General features: G+C 44.6%; 1 protein-coding gene across 1 annotated transcript in view; it reads left to right on the top strand.

The window, feature by feature from the left end:
• LOC310784853 (chloride channel protein 1-like) overlaps nt 1–20604 on the top strand; it is a gene marked incomplete at both ends in the record, with an annotated part of 71640 nt that overhangs the window by 32215 nt on the left and 18821 nt on the right. The window contains 8 exons of the mRNA XM_083645890.1: nt 6009–6078; nt 7509–7619; nt 11167–11380; nt 13380–13513; nt 13644–13735; nt 14927–15019; nt 15867–15954; nt 19798–19880. Coding sequence (XP_083502016.1) covers nt 6009–6078; nt 7509–7619; nt 11167–11380; nt 13380–13513; nt 13644–13735; nt 14927–15019; nt 15867–15954; nt 19798–19880 — 885 coding nt within the window. The remainder of the gene's footprint in view (nt 1–6008; nt 6079–7508; nt 7620–11166; nt 11381–13379; nt 13514–13643; nt 13736–14926; nt 15020–15866; nt 15955–19797; nt 19881–20604) is intronic.

The following is a 20604-nucleotide window of genomic DNA, read 5'->3' as shown; positions in this document are numbered from 1 at the left end:
TCTCCTTCACTGCCTACTTCCTTTAGCCCTTCACCACTTCACTTCCTCTCTCCTTCACTGCCTACTTCCTTTAACCCTTCACCACTTCACTTCCTCTCTCCTTCACTGCCTACTTCCTTTAACCCTTCACCACTTCACTTCCTCTCTCCTTCACTGCCTACTTCCTTTAACCCTTCACCACTTCACTTCCTCTCTCCTTCACTGCCTACATAACCTCTTCAATCCACTCTGCAATATGTGCACCCGTGTGTCTCTCTTCAAGGGGCATGGTTGTAAGGCAGTGGGACTCCATTTCCCAATCCTCTCTCAGAAAGTGACACGTCACCCCCATATAGGCCTCTGTCGCTACACTTGTCCAAATGTCAGTAGTGAGTGCCATCATGTTTGGCGTCTTAAGCCTCTCGATCAACTTGCCTTTGACCTCCTCATACTTTTTCTCCATCTTATTCGTGAAGAAGGTCCTTGAGGGAAGTGTGTAGTTCGGGTTGAAACTCGAAATCATCTTTCTGAATCCTTTATCTTCCACCATGGACAGAGGGCGCATGTCTGTCACAATCATATTCAAAATGCTATTGCTGAACTCAGCTGCTTGTTCACTTGAACATGATGGACCCGTCCTTATAAAGCTGTCCATTGTACGCTGTGATCCGCTGAAAAAGAGGTGAAATAATAATTAATATTGATATTTATTAGGTAAGTTCATAACAAAACTGGAGAATGCGCATTTACACACCCTAGACCTGTTGCCTATTATTGACACAAATATCAGAATAGCAAGATAACAGGTCAGGTGGTGTAATAATTGGAGCCTAAAATGCACCAATTAAATAGTTGTTTGCAATCATCATGAGAAGAGTCGACCGGTCTAGGGTGTGTAAATGTACATTCTCCACATACACACTCTTTCTCTCTCACACACACACACTCACTCTCTCTCACACACCAACAGGCTAGTGTGATCACACACACACACACACACACACACACACACACAACGCTGTTAAATTAGCCGCTAACGTTAGGTTAACGTTAGGTTGAGCTTTGTATTTCTCACAGAAAACGGCAAGCCACATCAAAAAAATGCAGCGTGAATGCAGTTACTAATAGTCATATTGGCAACGTGGCAAGCCAGCAGCACAACTACTACTAGTCTTAATATCAAGTAGCAATCATTAGCATACATTTACATTAGCGTTGTGTATAGTTAACGTTACGTTACCTTGCTCCGCTCGACGTAGATGCGCTGGTGGATGCGTAGACTGGATGTTTACGGTTCAGGTGCTGAAGCATTGACGAGGTACTGTTGTGATATGCAAGGATCGTCTTACAGTACTTGCACACCACTGAGTTCGTGTCCTTTTTCAGCGTGAAATGATCCCACACTTTAGACAGTTTCGGTCGCTTTTTCGGCCCTGGTTCTTCCCTTCCCGGCTCCTCCTGTCTGCTTTCTCCGTCGCCTCGTTCCATTTTGCGGGGTCCGCTCGCTAGTCGCTGCTCTCTGGTCTGTCTGTGTCCTCACGTGTTTACACAGGAAGAGCGCTGTGCCACACCAGTAAGCGTCCGTGAGAAACAGTCTCTCTAAATGCCGTGTCGAGGCGAATCATTTTGGCCTCGATCAATTTAATTATTCGAGTTATTCGAGGTACTCGAGGAATCGCGACAGCTCTATCCATGTCTGGAAAGTGCAGACAGACAAAGTGTGGTGTCTAAATGCAGAGTGCTGCTGGCTGCCTCCCGCCCACACTCTCACTCTGTACCGAGCTGTCTGCTGTTTCTCCCCCGCGCAGGCAGGGAGCGCTGCAGCGCGGAAAGTGCATTACTTAAATATGTTCCTGTCAGGCTTTCTGTCTTTCTGTCAACCACACAGTGTGTGTCTGTCTGTCTCCCTCTCTCTCTCCTACACACAGTCAGACGTTCTGTGACTCTGTAGCAAACTAGATAAAGCTGTCAAGGAAATTTTACCCAAACTTTTGAAATCTGTCAAAAAATAAAGTGGACTATTCTTCATTTGCAGCTGGGTGTTCAGCTGGGTTGAAGGAGCAAACACATAGACTTCAAAAAGCCACATCTACAAGAACAAGCGCAAATAAACCTCATCGGCGCTACTCATCCCCCCCCCCCCCTTCTCCCCAACACCACCACCCATATAGCCCTAGCCACTAATCCTACCCACCCGTCGAATCCTGACTCTCTAGCACCTTCCTAACCCTAGCTACAGCCCTCTAACCACTCACACTGACTGACTGACTGACTGACTGACTGACTGACTGACTTTTCCATCTTATGACCCCGGCGGGACCTCTGGTCCAGCGCTGCGGTAAAAATTGAATGGCTTTTTTCAATAATTGATTACAGACACATTACTTATACTTTCCTCAGGGTGTGCTCTCACTCACATGTGGTTAATAGTGTGAACTATAGTGGAAAAAACATTTATATCGTAGTTTAGATTCCCAATGCCCAATTACAAGTGCTCCAGGAGAGATTGTCCGGTGTCAGGTGAAAAGAAGCGGCTGGTGACGGCACATGTATCAAAATACTGTATGTGCTAGGCTACAACTGTCCCCAGATCGGCAGAGTGGCTGGAGCAATGACCGGGACAGCAGGGGGGAATAGACCCTTTTCACGGGGGCCATAACCTAGCCTGTGTTGTTATCAACTTAGCAATGAAATGAGTTGAAATTTGCATGAAATTAGTTCATTGCTCTGAAACTAACTTAGCCTGCTTCGTTCCTAAAGGGCAGGGAGAGAAGGACAATACATCAACTTTAGTAGCCTATATCAGTAATGAATTAACTTTTATTATGCCTCCGCCGGTGATAGCCAGGCTGGAAGCATTATGGATCCGGGTTGTCCGTACGTACGTATGTCCGTCCGTACGTATGTCTGTCTGTCCGTACATACGTATGTCCGTCCTTCCATCCGATGTTCGTTAACGCGATATCTGAGGAACGCTTTGACGGAATTTGATCAAATTTGCCTTAAACATCCACTTAAGGCCCAATTATACCCAACGTTAAAGACGGAGACGGACAGAGCCTTCTGTCCGTACTCTGAGTTCATTTCGTCCGTTTTCTGTCCGTCATCTGAAAGCTTACGGATACGCATGAAACGGAGCAAAACTACACACACACTCATGCATTTGACTCTCTACTGCCCACTGGTGGATGTATTATTTAACATGATACCAACGTGAAAGACGCATGGAAGTATGTGGGCTGTGACGATTACACCGTTTGAAACGGACGCCCTTATTTACGGATGAAAATGGAGTATAATTGGGCCTTTAGACTCAAGGATGGTCTGATTAGATTTTGGTGGTCAAAGGTCAAGGTCACTGTGACCTCACACACCCAATTTCCAAGCTCTGTGACGCAACATCTCAGGAGCGCCTTGACGGAATTTCTTCCAATTTGCCTCAAATGGCGATTTGGACTCAAGAATAAACTAATGGCGGAGGTATAAATCCGCGGTGCGGTCGTTCTAGTTTATTTAATCTCTATTCTGCATGGACAGCAGTGGGTTTGCAAAAGTGCCTCAATATAATCAAAGGGAATGTTCCATGTTATATTTCAGGTCAGTCCCTCGAATAAAAATTATTTAAATTACATTGCCGTTACATTGCCCTTGGTAACCATTTTATTAAAGCAATAGCTCACTTCAGGCCGTGATATATGCTCATTATAGCATATATCAAAACATAATTTGTCTGAGATGACAAATTGAGAGGCGGGTCATAGTATCATGTCGATGATTTGATTTGACAATTCTGTCGACTGGCTTTGGCATTGGTCAATCATGGCGTGTTCCACCCCCAAATCGAGTGGGATTCAGCGTGTTGTCGTGCTACGCAAGTGGGATCCGCAGAGTACCAGGCAGCCAGCTGCTTCGTGCGGAGCGAGCGAACAATCCGATGAATGGGTGCTGCCCGCCCGCCTGGAATCTCCGAGGGCAGACCCCTGACAACCACGCTCTCAAACGCTCTCAAGCCTTTTACGCTATTTCTGGAAATACGATATCCCTGGAATGCACGTTTTAACAAGCCAGTTACATTTCTTTGCATTCTTAGAGATTATAGTTTTTGTTTTGTGTTCATGTTTCTAACAATTGGCCAAGTTAGTAGTTAGTTTATGGGATAGGAATCCTGCCAGATGACAGGCACTAGGTGCCATTTTCTACTTCATTTGGAAGAGAAAATTATCTTGAAATGAAGATTTGATTGACAGCTGCATGTTGTGATATGATTGGTTGAAATGGGGTAGAAATTTGATAGTACTAGGTGACGTCAGCAAACTGTACATTACTGTTATCAATGAAATCTTGAAAAATGAACTTTTGATGTGAAAAAGTGTGAAAAACTAAAGAAATTAGACTTTTGTGATTTTGTTTGCATACATTATTAAATAGGTGCACTGCATACCCAGGTATTTGAACTAAAAGAAAAGAAAAGTAATTTACGAGTTCAGCTTGACTTTAAAGGAGAATTTCGTTTTTTTTGAACCTGCAGCCCTCTCCTCACATTAATTATGATCTGACGACTCACCCAGTGTTCTCCGCAGCATTTTTGTCGTCCTAGGCGTTGTATCATAATTAATGTGAGGAGAGGGCTGCAGATTAAAAAAAAACGAAATTCTCCTTTAAGTAACCCTAACCCTTGATAAAAAATATATATTCCTATTCCCATCTGTGTCAGGATTTGTCAGTTTGTCAGAGTGGGGAAAGAGTGTGTGTGTCTGCGTGCGTGTGTGTGTGTGTGTGTGTGTGTGTGCGTGTGCAGTGCACGTTGCTTGCCACTGTGTGCCGTGTGTGTGTGTGTGTGTGTGTGCGTGCGTGCGTGCTTGTGCGTGCAGTGCACGTTGCTTGCCACTGTGTGGCGTGTGTGTTTGTGCATGCTGGTGGTGTGCGTCTTTCAGGATGAAAGAGAGAGGACACGGTGAGCAGTCCTCTCTGTCACAGCAGCCACCCTGTGAGACACATGCTAATGAGTCTATATCTGTTATTATAGGCATTATTTGCTCAAATGATGATAATGTAACAAAGCCTGTGTAGAATGCTACGCTGCTCTGTTTTCCAACGCTAATCTGTGCCTTCACATCAACATGAGAACATGTGGTGTCTATGCGGGGATACTGGTGAAACACACACACACACACGCACACACACACACACACACACACACACACACACACACACACACAGAGCTATTAAAGGTCATTATCGCTGATGAGCTCTGCAGCCCTGAACAAAACACAATATTACGCACGCTATTTTGAAGTTAGATTGCCATTGATGCACACATTGTTTGGTGAAAACAATCTGCTGAGAGACACTTAATGATTTTTTTAAAGCTTTTATTTAGCCAAAGAAACCCTGCTTTACATTCATGCAGTGAGGATCTGCAGCACAACCACCGTCTCCTGCAGCTTGCCACAGCTAGATCAGCTGCCTTGCTCAAAGGCACCTAAGTGGGACCAAATCCCCCCCCCCCCTCCCCCCTTCCATCCAGATTGTAATGACTGACAACAAGCCCACTCACTCCTGTAAGCCATTCTGTCGTGATCAGATAGGAGATCTGTTGCTAGGACAAAGGACATCAGGACTTCACATCAATCTGGTTGCTATGCAACACAACAACTTGCCAGCTATGTAATTAGCACTAGGTACTGTAGGTAACCTGTGGAGGAGGTCGAGGTGCTCATTCTGAAATGGAGGATGACAGGTGGTGGTGTTCTGAGGAAGAACAGAACAACACCAAGAGCGCCACCTAGATGGAGCTGCTTCACCATTTTGACCTGACAGCCGAACTGAGCTACTTTATGATGGTGACCATTAGGGGTGTAACAACAATACGCGCATTCGTATCGAACCATTAGGTACGAGGCTTTCGGTTCAAAACGCATTTTCCCCACAGACGGCCACATGCTACCGTTAAGTTTCCAGCCCGCTTCAGATCGTCAGATGTTTTGATCAGATTTGCTAAATACTGCTTCACATCTCTTCTTCTGCAGTTCTGGATGTCTGCAGTCGCCACCACCATGCCCATTCCCTCTGGGGCCTTCATGCCTGTCTTCATACTGGGTGAGCACAAACATTTCACTGGCAACATAATCCATATCAGATAGCATGAATGGTAAACAAAGTGCTAAACTTGACTACTTTGCTATATAAGTGATCACAGTTATTGTTCACAATTATTTATGTGGGCGGCTGTAGCTCAGGAGGTAGAGCGGGTCGTCCACTAATCACTTTGGATAAAAGAGGTCGGTGGTTCGATTCCCGGCTCCTCCAGTCTGCATGTCGAAGTGTCCTTGGGCAAGACACTGAACCCCAAATTGCTCCCGTTGGTGTGCCAGCACCCTGCGTGGTAACCTGCCGCCATCGGTGTGTGAATGGGTGAATGTACCTACTGACTGTAAAGCGCTTTGGATAAAAGCGCTATATAAATGCAGGCCATTTACCATTTATCTCAATTATTTGGAGGACAAAATAATTTGACTGTAATTTTTGCATCTTATCAATATTTTGAATATTTTAGTTTTTATGTTAAATGTTACCAAAATGTTTCAGTAATGTAGAAATACCAATATTCTTTGATAAGCTATTGTAGAAACTGTTATGTTGATTAATTGTGCTGGCTATTCTCCAGTGTAGATTTTTTTTGTTCCCACAGTCTCACAAGCTGGACTTGATATTTTTAAGGTTCAGCGTCTTACTTCATTAACATTCGTATTGCATATCAATGTATTATTCAAATAAACATTTTAAGAATTGGTGTTAAATCATGTAAATTCCAACTCATCTCTGTGCTTTGGAGCATGTCCTTGAACAAGAATAGTTTTCAAAATAGTCATCATTACCAACAGTAAACAACTCCAGAGAATATGCTTTCATATTGTGACCCCCCCCCCCTCTGTGGTTTTGTAATGATTCAAACTTTTGCACCAGATTATAATAATAATAATAATACAATTACGGTAATTGTTCTGAGGAAACAGACCAGGTAACACTTCCAAATCACTGAAGAACAGAAAAGCACCATAATTGCTAATGTTCAAGGCTTTTTCCGTGATGGTGGTGAGATTTTCTGTACATTAACATGTACTGTATATCTGTCACTATGCAAGCTGATTATTTAAGTGCATTTAGGTTATAATATGCACCAACTCAATAAAACAAACATCCAGTAAATGTGCCTGACAATCAAATACAAGTATTCATCACTCAAAATCTCATGTCATAAAACTTATTGTTGAATATTTTTTGGATGTATTTTCTTTCCTATGACATCAGTTTAGATCATAGTTTTAGAGAACATAATTACCAGAATTTTTCAAATATTGGCTCAGTCTAGAGTGAAAGGATGAAACGTTTGACCTGTGTTGTGTGTGTGTGTGTGTGTGTGTGTGTGTGTGTGTGTGTGTGTGTGTGTGTGTGTGCGTGTGTGTGTGTGCGCGCACGTGTCTGTGTGCGCGTGTGTGTTTGTGTGCGCGCGTGCGTGTGTGATGCAGGTGCGGCGTTCGGCAGGCTGGTGGGGGAGATCATGGCCACCGTGTTTCCTCATGGCATCGTGTTCGATGACATCCTGTACCGCATCATCCCTGGAGGCTACGCTGTCATTGGTCAGTCTCCCTTTTCCACTTCCTGCTCCACCACCACCTCTTTGTACTCCTCCTCTATCAGGGTCTCCGCAGTTCCTTTAAAAAGTCTGAAAATGTCTTAAATGATCTCAATGTAAGGCCTTCACCATGTTATGCAGTGTTATAAAACGGCTCTCTCAAATCAAGCAATCTGATTGGTTCACAGCCATTGTATAAATCCAATAACCGAGTCCAATAACCCATGGCCATGGGTTATTGGACTCGGTTATTGGTTGCCATGGCAACTCTCTTACTAAAAGCCTTTGGTTTAAAAAAAAACAAATGGCGGAGACAGCTGTCAGATCCTTGTGAATCGATCTTCGCTTATAACTTTACTAATACTTCGCAGAAAATGATGTTTTGTACAAGAATAGATGCGGGCTAATGTCTTCTTTGCAAAAGAAAGGCTGTTAACCCCGCATTTAACTCCGCATTTAACCCCGTAACGTTAGTTGGTGTCAGCTTTGCAGAGAGCATTCAGCTTCTCAACAAGCGCTGAGAATGCAGCGCTGCGGCTCGAGCTGCCTGTCGGGGTTTCCAGAAAAATCTCAGCTACTCAGAAAGCGCCAGGATTGGCCAATGTCAACTTCAGTCTCCAGAACGATCCAATCAAATCACCCGCATGTTCTTGCGGTCCCGCCTTACAGTAGTGTTTCAACTGACTCTATCAGAATGACATGCCAGTCGGAGTCGGACTTATAGTATTATTATTATTATTATATTATCATACTTGGAAACCGTTTTATAAAAGCAATATAGCACTCGAGCAGCGTGTGTTGTGGAATATATCCTGCTGATAAACTGTTATCCCACTCGGCCTGCGGCCTCGTGGGATAACAGTTTATCAGCAGGATATATTCACCACAACACACTTGCTCTCGTGATATATTGCTTAATTATAAGTCACTCTGTAGGTCCGTTGGTTGGTTGCTCGGTCTACAAAAAGTTCACCACCGTTTAGCAGGCACCGTTTTCGGCCTAGGAGGCTGACATTTTATTTGCCATCCTGAATTTTGCTCGTTGGATTAAGTTTAATTTTGACGCCACTATAGAATTTGTGGTTTTGTCAGATTTTTTAAATATATGATATTTACATATTTACAGTAGTCCAGGCGGAGTTGGGTTTATTTTCTTATTTTGTATTACATTACATAGCACTTACAGTTGGTCACATTATGTTTGACCCACATGCTTCTTAAAGGAACACGCCAATATTTTGGGAGATTCACCTATTAGCTATATTCCCGAGAAGAAGGTCAATGCCCTTCTCATCTGTGTGCGTGTAGTAGAAAAGTATCGACGCTAGTTAGTTTAGCACAATGACTGGTAGTCAGCGGGAATGGCTTCCCTACCCCTGTTAAGTCACCAAACACCCATTCCAACAGTGCCCAAATGCTCCTACAATATGTACATATTGTGATAAGGCTACATGATCATGGTAAAAATGATAATCATGATTATTTTGATCAATATTGATATCACGATTATTTTACACCATTACTCTTTGACTTTCATTGATTCAACAGCATTTATTGAACGTGACTCGACTCGAGCTGAAACTAAACGCACCACAGTGTGGTTGGGCTTCGGAGGAGGGGCGGAGCGCACCACTGCGATGGAAAGGGGTGCGCTGGATTTACAACACAAGTCAAAACGAGAGCAACATTGCTAAATGGAATGGGGCACATTTAATCTTGATTTTTAGATTTTCTTGTTTTCATGATTGTGGGAAGCCAAACTCCTGATTGCGATTACTATTAAATTATTTGTGCAGCCCTATGTTGTGACTCGTGTAGTCACGACACTATGAAATAATATTGCAAACTTACGAGACATTGTAATTTTCAAAGCACATAACCGGAACTACTTTCCTGACTAAAGTTAATCTTCCGGCTAACATTATTTACATTATTATTTCATAATGTGGTGAATACATGAGTCACAAGATGCAGGATACATAAGATACATCGGAGCGTTTTGGCTCTGTTGGAATGTGTAGTTGGTGACATAACGGGGTAGGCTATCCATTCCCGTGGACTACTAGTCATTGTGCTAAGCTAACTAGCAGTAGGGCTCATCGCTACTTTCTACTGCACGCACAGAGAAGAGAAACGCATCGATCTTCTCGTATTACTATCGGGAATATGACAAATGGGTGAATCTCCCAAAATGTGGCTCCATTCCTTTAAATGTGAATATTTTCTGGTTTCTTTAGTCCTGTAAACTGAATATCTTTGGGTTCTGGACAAAAATAAATTTGAGGATGTCATCATCTTGGGCTTTGGGAAACAGTGATCAACATTTTTCACCAGTTTCTGACATTTTATAAACCAAATAATCGATTATTTGAGACAATAATTAACAAATGAATCGACAATGAAAATAATCGTTAGTTGCATCGTTAGTCCTACACTTCTCTCATCTTCTTTCTTATCTCCCCTCTCCTCCTCCTCTTCCTCCTTTCCTGTCAGCCTCTCCTGCCCTCCACCTGTCACCACCCTGCCTCCCCCTCTTCCTCATCACCCCCTCCCTCTTCGTCATCGTCCTCTTCCTCACCCCCCCCCCCCCCTCTTCGTCATCCTCCTCCTGTCCATCAAAGCATGTGGAGGCTCTGCTGTGACAGTGAAATGTCATCCTGCATTCCCCCCTCTGTCCTCTCCTCGCTCGGTGACCCAGAAACGTGCCCTAGCTTCTTTCAATCCCCTCATGTCGCCCTACAAAGTCCTCTCTCTTTCCCACTCACTCCCTCATGTGCCCTTCCTTTCATTCATCCTTTCATCTCTCTCTCTCTCTCTGTTGGCTCTATCCATCAATCATTCAGACCTGCGGAGGCTGGTATGCCATCTCCCCCCATCTCTCTCTCTCTCTTTTCATTATCTCTTTCCCGTATATGTTTGCCTTTGACCTTACTTATCTTTCCTGCATTAGGGTGTGTTCACACACAGTGTTTTTGATGTCTGCCTGGAGCATTTTTTTGTGAGGAGAAATAAAAAGCAGATCACGTCAACATCATCTGAAATTAGCTTAGCAGCTGCTAGCTCAGTAACCAGCTGGTTAGCTCTTCTAGCTGCTATCTCAGTAACCAGCTGGTTAGCTCTTCTAGCAGACTAGTCAGGCAGCTTAGTAGCCTACTTGATTTGAGATGGATGTGGACGTTCCTGACAAAAGCACCAACATTTCCCCAAATGCTGCCCAGAGCCGTAGCTTCCCTTTTTTGATAGGATCCACTTCAAAAATAAAAATAAAATAAAAATAAAACTAATTTGAAAGGCCATAACTTCCACGCTGTTTGTCCGACTTGCAAGCAACATTTTTCCACGTGTTCAGCTGACCTTACTCTACAAATTTGCGTCAAGGACCCTCGAGGTCCACCTCTAATGTTTTTGAGATATTTTGAAAATCCATGTCTTCCTTTCCACAGTCCTCCTCCCATCTCTCACCCTACTTGGTCTCTCCATCCTTCTCCCTGTCTTCCTTTCCTGCCCGTCACTCCTGTCGCTCTCTCCCTCTCGCCCCGTGTCTCTCACAGGGGCAGCAGCGCTGACTGGAGCGGTGACCCACACGGTGTCCACGGCGGTGATCTGCTTCGAGCTGACGGGTCAGATCTCCCACATCCTGCCCATGATGGTGGCGGTGATCCTGGCCAACATGGTGGCCCAGGGCCTGCAGCCGTCCCTCTACGACTCCATCATCCAGGTGAAGAAGCTGCCCTACCTGCCCGAGCTCGGCTTCCGCCACGTCAGGTTCGTGCCCATCTGACCTTTCCATCGGGTGGAGGAGCAACATCTTCCTCCACTCTGGAGCCAGAGAACAGAGTGGAGGAAGGAGCAGGAACATCTACCTCCACTCTGGAGCCGGCCAACAGAGTGGAGGAAGAACTCCTTCCTCCACTCTGTTGGCCGGCTCCAGAGTGGAGGAAGGAGTTCTTCCTCCACTCTGTTGGCGAACAGAGCGAAAATCTGGGGAAATACCCACAAATGATCGTAATGCATATAAGATACTTATAAATCTGGCATAAAGAAGCAAGCCACTTTCCATCTTAAAGTCTCAGATCAGATGATAACACTCCATTTATTAACACATTGAGTGCCAGCGACGCCATATGGCGTCATTAGAAATTTACCGTAGGCTGCCAGCGACGCCAAATGGCGTCAGTAACTCGAAATTGTTTTTTTTGACGGGGGGGTGTCGATCTATGCCTCTTACATCGCCTCTTACAATATGATAGCTATTGAATGTGTCTAACCTATTTTACAGAACCCTTAGGTGGCGACAGCGCACTCCAGATGAGAGAAAGTGGAGTAAAACCATAGAGTAAAACACACAGAAGAAGTCGTTTGGGAAGAGGAAATCGCATCGCATCCGTCCGTATGCAGCTGCTTCATTGAAGCATAACGTAGCTGTGCCCCTGCAGCAGCCAATCTGCTGTCACAATTGAGCACCTCGTGTCCGCTGCAACAGCCCATTTGCATGATCAGCCGTGGAGTTCTCAACTGTAAGCATGGTGACATACACGTGGGTGTAAAAAAGCTGGACTAGCGGACTTTTCACTGCTGAGCACACGCAGAGCAAACGCACTCAGAGCAGAGCCGAGCAGAGCAGAGAGATACTCCTCCCACAACGGGGGGGGGGGGGAGGAGGAGGGGGGGAGGTGGGGCACGCAGGACACTACAGCAGACAACAGACCCAGGCAGCTGCAGCATTACATCAGAAAATATTAGCAATGAGTCAATGATGTGCTTGAAATGCTTCCTTTCACAAAAGGGTCATTATCTCAGCTCGTAGAAAAAAAGGGCTGTTTTTGGTCTAATCAAGCTATCTTCTCCGGCTCATAACTAAAGAACGGAAAATGGGATCAATAAACTTTTTTTTGCAGGTGATAGAAGAGAGTCTCATCGTTATTTGTGCATGTTCAGTGTTTACATAGTAATTATTAAAGAAATTATATGACTGTTTTAAAATGCATTGCGGCCTATGTGGCACAGTACAGCACCTTTTGCCCAAGGGCCGTGGCACTCAAAGTGTTAAAGGGCTTCAGGGTGGATGGATTAGCGGACGTGTATGCATTCTGACATCAAAGCACGCTGGTACCATTTGTCAATCTCACACATGCAGACATCAGACAAAAAAGTCAACTCGCTGGAGTGGGCGGAGTCTGGAACCAGGCAACGACGGCAACGCTCAACCTCCATTTGATCCCTCTTCAAGTCAAGTCAACTTAACTTTATTTATAGAGCACCTTTACAACGACTAGAAGCTGACAAAAGTGCTTCACAGATAAAAACACTCAAATATAAACAACAAGTACAAATACAACTGCTACAGAGCAAGGTGCAATACAAGGTCTTCTTCCTCCTCATCACTCTGTCTGCCTGGTCCCTCAAGTGGCACTCACTCCTACAGGAGGTGGAGTGGTACTCCAAGACGTTCCTCAAGGTTGGCAGGATGGCTGGATTAGTCTGGAAAACTGAAGAACCCAATTTCCACTCACAGTTGATGAGAGGCTGTTTGCTTGTGCAGCGCTCTTTCCCAGAGTGTGTTCGTTTCACTACTTCATTTGCATTTCTTAGTCAATACGATGAAACCTCAACTAAAGAAATTGCTATTTTGACACGTTCTTATCTGGACTATTTTATACTGCCCCTCCTTCATAAGGACATGGGTAAACACTCAGTTGTTTGAAAGTTGTGTGTGTGTGTGTGTGTGTGTGTGTGTGTGTGTGTCCGTCCATCCTTCCCACAGCCAGTACAGCATCTTTGTGGAGGACATCATGGTGAGGAAGGTGAAGTTTATCTCCTCTCACTCCACCTACAGAGAAGTCAAACACCTGCTGGACTCCACCTCCCTCAACGCAATCCCACTGGTCGACTCAAAAGGTTAATGGACGTACAGTACAGACGTACAGTAGGCCTGATCCAAATGCACCCCTTTGAATCGATGAGAGCATGAACATAAGCCTCAAAGTGTGTGTGTGATGCTCCAAGTGATTCTCCCTCCTGCTTCCAGATTCTATGATCCTATTGGGCAGCATCGACAGGGTGGAGCTGCTGGCTCTCTGTGATTGGTGGCTGTCACCAGACAGGCGGATCATGATGCAGGTGAGTTCACTCAGGGGCCTGCACACTTTTCAAAAAGCTACTCCTGAGTTTAATTTATTTTAAGTTACATGGCAGGCTTAGGCGTGACAGACTCAGACTGTTGATGGACACACATTGGCTGTTGCGTGGATCACAGATACCGCGTGACCGTTTAGATACAAGACAGGCACTATTTGCCCAACCAGATATAATTTGGCAAAACAAAATGTTTCGACTGCTTGGTCTCTCCTCCTCAGGAGCAGAAGAGGAAGCATCGTGCAGTCAAGAAAGTTTTATCTGCTTGAACTTTTTCCGCAGATTTACTTTTATTCTGGCTAAAGAACAACATCCAAGGGATATACTGATTATCTTGAAACTATTCTTCACACTTTAAGATACAGATTTCCTATTAGTCCCGCCCATCTGTTACATGAAGACAAGTATGTTGACATAGAAATATTTGCCAATTAATGTTAGCTTAATTAATGTATCTCATTAGCATAACTGATCCTGGTGATTAGGGTGGGGCATTAGACAGCTCAAGTGCCTCTTGTTTTTAGCTGCAGCTCTTTTCCCTTCATCTCTATCACCTGTTTCCCTGGATACACACTCTGATGCAAGATGAGGGGACGTAAAAAAAAAAAAAAAAAGGCAAGCCACAAGGACTTTACAATAATCTAACTGACTATTGATCAAAATGTTTGTAGGTTCTAGTTTTCTGGATTTTGTAGCGGTGAAATCTTCAGGGTCTTATTTCTTGTTAGATTGCCACTTCTAATGACTCAGCGCGGCCGGCAGGAGGGGCTCTGACGCGTCTTCAGTTGTCTTTAACTCAAAGTGTTTTTATTCAGGTTCTGTTCAGGTTTCTTCGGGTAACAATGGAAACACCTTCCTAGCTAGCTCCTATGCTTAGCTTCTTTAATAACACAATGGGTTCAGGTGGTTCTAGCTAGCTGTCACCTAGCTTTCTTGATTCAAACACCGACGATGAAGTACGTCCTGAAGAACGGTCAAAAAACGTTCTGCTTCTTGGCCTGACACACTTGTCAACTAAAATTCTAAACTAAATTCTAAGTTCTGTTGGAAACTAAACACATTTATACCATGGCGGGTACCGCAAGAGTGACTCTCTGCTGCTATCTTCCAAGAAGCAAATTTTTTGTCTTGTTTAATATATCACACTGGACATTGAAGTCAAAACTCTGGCTGCAGGGCCGAAGCCTACCGTGGCAGAAACAGTGTGCCAAACACAGCTGGGAGTCCTTTGCCTTCGTGGATGAGGAGGAAGAGGAGGAGGGAGAGAAGGTGTGTCTCTGAATGTGTCACATTTATAAACCACCAAATATCAAATGTGTTTGTTTTGTGAGTGTCCTCTGCCTCCGTGGGTAATACCGTCCAAGTCTGCTTAACACCCCTTATCGATCGCATGTCATGCCATGTCATCTGTCTCTGCCTTGTGTCACTCTGCTTTGAGACAGCATTGTCTTGTTGAATGGTATTTTAATTGTATTTGAACAATTTCATTCCAAAACACAACCTTTCCATTTTTGGGGAAAAAGTTGAAGTTCAGCGTCTGCAAAACACATCTCATGTCATCAAATTGGCAACTACAGACTTGAAAACTAATGACAATAAGCAGCTTTTCTCCTTGAAGCAGGGAGTGTTTTGTTAGCCCCGCCCTCCTCTCCCTCAGTTGGTCAAGCTACCGCCCCAACACCTGTCAGTCATCTTGATGAGCTGTCATCTGGGTAACCAGCATCTGTAATTGGTCATCCAGTCTGCCGCACATTGCTGTGACTTTCTGCTCTGTGGCTGCTAGCCTCACCTCACCAGCCACAACCAGCTGACTACTGGCCACGCCCACAGGAAATGGATTATACCCTAAAATGTCCCCAACATCATTGACAAGCCACAGATAGACCGACACAGGCTGAACATGTATACTAATCGTGTGTGTGTGTGTGTGTGCGTGTGCGTGTAAGTAATGCATAAGTGCATGGATTGGTGCATTGTGGTAAATAAAGGCGGGGTTGCCGTCCTGTACCTTGTTTGAGCTTTCTGCTGCATCATGGTCATTTTGTACCAGTAGCTGTTACTTCCCACTGTGGGTTTGTCTTGTTGGAGAAAGACTTGTTTTGTGGGTCCTCTGTAGGGCGTCCCGGTGCAGGAGGAGAGGAACGGACCTCTGCCTCCTTCTAAACCACAGGAGCCGTCCCAAAACCACACCGCTCCTGCTGCTGGTGAGACGCCTCGCCTCACTCACTGGATAGGCTATTAGGTTACGTTATAATACTGTATGATTTGATTTAATATTATTATTTATTATCAGAGTGCTTACACATATCATCATATCGAATCATAACGGGAATCATGACGCAGGACTTGAAGTAATAATCTTGAAGATTTCAGTTTCGTTCTCTTTGGCGACATCTATGGCGATGAGCGGTAAATTCAAGTGGGATCCAAACAGTGTTGCATTATGTGACGACAGTCAGTTTGTTTGTCCAAGGTAAACAAACACCCGTAGTGCTAGCAGAGACCGGAAAGAAGGTCGCTTGTTATCTTACTTCACACAAGAGTTATCGGGAACCTACAGTAACGTGAAGAGCAAATCTGTTGCGTTCTCTCTAGTGATGTCATTCATGCACAAATGACATCACTGGTCCACAACTTAATTCAAATCAACTCTCAATCACTGTCAAACTAATTGAAAAACTGTTGGCATTTTTCGGATATGTGTGAGATTATGTGCAAAATAACTTGAAAATCGGCGGAGTGTTCCTTTTAATGACTTGCAGCTGGTGGGGGTGGAGTTTCTGCAGGCAGACAAAGGGAGGATTTTTCTCTGAAGAAAACATATAGAGAAGGTAAACACTGCCCATGTGCTTATATAATACCGAGATTATAATGACACAAAGTGGGTTGATAATCGGTAAAGCCATCCTTTAACTCAATCTGCCATATATAGTGACTTAAGTACCATGCATTATTTCAATTCAGTTCAGTCATTTGGTAAGATCGTAGCTTTCACTTTTAGCGCCTTTTCTCGCGTTGAGCACCAGCACCAGATGAGTTGGCTTTGCCCAATCAGGACCAATTCTAAAAGGAAGAAAGAAGGAAAGAAAGTACTCATTCATAGAAAGGTATATAGCCTACCAGTTTCACTGTCAATTGCTTTCTTTTTTCTTACTCAAAGTAGGCTATCATAAAGCAGAGAGGAATAGAGTGGGTGGGCAGATGGGTGGATGATCATCTCTAACTGGATGGATAAACATGTAGATGTTTGTTTTGACAGTGAGTGACTCATACCTACAGTAAGCCAGCTAGACAAAAGTGAATTCAGCTCCACGGTTTGACTCCAGTCTGTCTCATTTAAAGTCCATTACTCTTGTGGAGTTGCGTGACGTGAAAGCGAGGCCAGAGAGCGAGGGCGTTACGGAGCTGTCAGAGCGGAGAAAAAACCCTATTACTGCGGCTCCCTGGTAAACACAATTGCCCCCACCCCCCTTCAGAAAAGTATGTCAACTGTTATGACTAAGCGTTGAGTCACAGCCCAGATGGTCTACGCCACAGCGAGCTAACCAGCTTCTCGCTTGTATGGTACATGTACATGTACAATGGTTCCTGGAGGTTGGTGCTTAGAAAGTATTTGAGGCTGAGTGTGACAGGTTCAAACTTGGGAATGGATCTAATGTTGAGGACCGATATGTTGTGACACCAAGGGCGTAGGTTTGTGTAGGGACGGTAGGGACATGTTAGACCATGTAAGCACTAGTGATTATTGGTGCCTGTCTTGTGTTTAAAGGAGTCGACAGGGACCCTTGCTTGCCCATGAAGACTGTGTAGTTGTTGATTTAGTCTCTTTTTCTTTCTTTTTAGTAAGGCAGTGAAGCTATGGTAATGTGGCTATTTATTCTTTTGTTTACTTTGAACTTAGCTATACCCAACACGTACCGAGATCGCCTCCAAACCATGCATTTTTAACCTGTTGTTTAGTGAAGCATGTATTTTGTCAGCCTTTCACACTATTAACTAGGAATTGGATAATACATCGAAATTCAATATAGCACAATACATAAACATGACAATACATAAACATGACAATACATAAACATGACAATACATAAACATGACAATACATAAACATGACAATACATAAACATGACAATACAAAATCTGTGTTTTCATTACACACCTTGTGACATAGTAGAGCACTTCCAGGGTTACACAGAAGCAACGATGATATTCGGCCAAATCAGGAAGCAGAGAAAAGGAACAGAAAACTTGTACTCGTAGCCACGTAGCCAAGTCACTTCTCCTCTCAGGTAGTTAAGTCATCCAGGTCATGACCTCTCACACCGTCCAGGTCATGACCTCTCACACCATCCAGGTTGTGACCTCTCACACCATCCAGGTCATGACCTCTCACACCATCCAGGTCGTGACCTCTCACACCATCCAGGTCGTGACCTCTCACACCGTCCAGGTCGTGACCTCTCACACCATCCAGGTCGTGACCTCTCACACTGTCCAGGTCGTGACCTCTCACACCATCCAGGTCGTGACCTCTCACACCATCCAGGTCGTGACCTCTCACACCGTCCAGGTCGTGAGCTCTCACACCGTCCAGGTCGTGAGCTCTCACACCGTCCAGGTCGTGACCTCTCACACCGTCCAGGTCGTGAGCTCTCACACTGTGTAAATCGGTAGATGATCCCCAGACCTCCAGAGACGGAGAACCAGTTGCCCCCACGGCAAGACGAGAGGGTGACCTCGCCTCCCCTCTCCCTCACACACAGTGTTGGGGGTTGTTACTCAAAAAACTAATATATTACACATTACTTTAAAAAAAAGTAATGCCTTACTTTACTGAATTACTCCCTGGAGCAAGTAATCCGTTAGACTACTCGTTACATTAATTGTGCGTTACTCCTAAACATCGACTGAGATGCATTGTCAGTTAAGAACATTACACCTTACGCTACATATGCCCACATATCAGCACAAATCCCTACCGTAATAAGGAGGACATACTCAAGATCTTTGTTTCTGAAACGGAGACGACTCTAATGTTGGACGACTCCACAACACATAACACTTCCATTGCCTGCCTTCAAAATAAAAGGTCTGTAGCTACTGCATAGCTATATCCAGAAATGTATGTCAATCACTTACAGCCTTCACAATAGAAATATCTGACACAGGCAACATTTCCTCTCACAATGCAACAAGCCTGTTTATCTCTGCTTGTCAGCTTACCTGCTGCGACACAGGGCGACTTCACAACGCTGGATACATAGCTTCTGGCCTGGGCAAAGTTTGCTACATTCACCAAGTGTTGGTAACTAAAGAAGGGATGAAGCCAGAATTTTTGTTTCTATGAAAGTAGAGGCTCTCTTCTTTCTTTTGGGATATTGACAGTGTTTACATATTCATAGAACAAAATATTCTGTGGGTCTTGAAATATTAGTGAAAATGATCAAATATGCAGGCAACTAAAAAGCAGAAAAATTCTGGGGGGCTGGCTGTGCATCTACTGTGGCTGTGTGAACTCCTCAGTAGATCTTCTATCTCATACGATACCAAACCGTTTCCCAGGCAACAGCATGAGCTCAGTTCAAGGTGTCACAGTCTGAAAACATCCATTTGCAGTTAGAGACTTTCGAGAAAAGTCTTTCAAAAGCTGCATCTCTCTCTGTCTCTCCCCCCTCTCGCTCTCTCTCTGTCTCTCCCTCCCTCTCTCTCCCTACCTTCTCTCTCTCTCTGTCTCTCCCCCCTCTCGCTCTCTCTCTGTCTGTCTCTCCCTCCCTCCCTCTCTCTCCCTACCTTCTCTCTCTGTCTCTCTTCCCCCTCTCTATCTCACTCTCTCCCTACCTTCTCTCTCTCTCTCTGTGTCTCTCTCTCCCTACCTTCTCTCTCTGTCTCTCTTCCCCCTCTCTATCTCACTCTCTCCCTACCTTCTCTCTCTCTCTGTGTCTCTCTCTCCCTACCTTCTCTCTCTGTCTCTCTCCCCCCTCTCTCTCACTCTCTCCCTACATTCTCTCTCTCTGTCTCTCTCTCCCCCTCCCTTCTCTCTCTCTCAGACAAAGGTCCCCTGCATTCCGTGAGGAAAACACTCAGGAGTCTCTTCACTTCTAAGGACAGACAAGGAGAGGGGCAGTCACAGGTGTGTGTGTGTGTGTGTGTGTGTGTGTGTGTGTGTGTGTGTGTGTGTGTGTGTGTGTGTGTGTGTGTGTGTGTGTGTTTGTTTGTTTGTGTGTGTGCGCGTCAGCCTTAATGTCTGTGTGTGTATACTGTATGTGTACACACACATCCAGTCTCTCCAGCCTCCACCTAGCCAGTCTCTCCAGTCTCCACCTAGCCATCCAGTGAGCCAGTGTGCTCACTAGCCAAGCAATTCCCCCCCGGTGTAATGAACCATAGAAATGTAAATACAATTTGGCGAAGCTGTCCCAAAACCATGTCCTCACATTGGCAAGCAAAGCATGGGATATTAATATTGATCCATTATGTTGAACTTCTCCTGATGCCGTCTGCTTTCTATTGAGGCAGACATGCATCATTTGATTGACAGAGGCACGTGAATACACCACCGCCTCTTCAACCTCAGAGAAGCTCCCTGAAGTCCAGTGTCTTTCTTCTCACATGGAGTGGGTAGTGTGCCAAACAGCGTGGATAGCTGAATGAATAGGGAGGAATGTGAATGGCCATGTAGTCTACATGATTGAAATTAGTCTGAGACTACAATGAAATCACAGTCTGTAAATGGGAATGATTTTAGAGGCACTGTAATCAAAAAGTAACTGTCTAGTAATCACATTACTCCAGTGGGCTGATTAGGGTTGGGTACCGTTCACATTTGAACAGATACCTGAAATTCGGAACTGGTA

Source organism: Poromitra crassiceps, assembly GCF_964638095.1.
Source record: "Poromitra crassiceps genome assembly, chromosome: 11".
Lineage (NCBI taxonomy): Eukaryota > Metazoa > Chordata > Actinopteri > Beryciformes > Melamphaidae > Poromitra > Poromitra crassiceps.
Note: the sequence above shows the minus strand (reverse complement) of the source record. Positions and strands in the feature narration are given on the sequence as shown.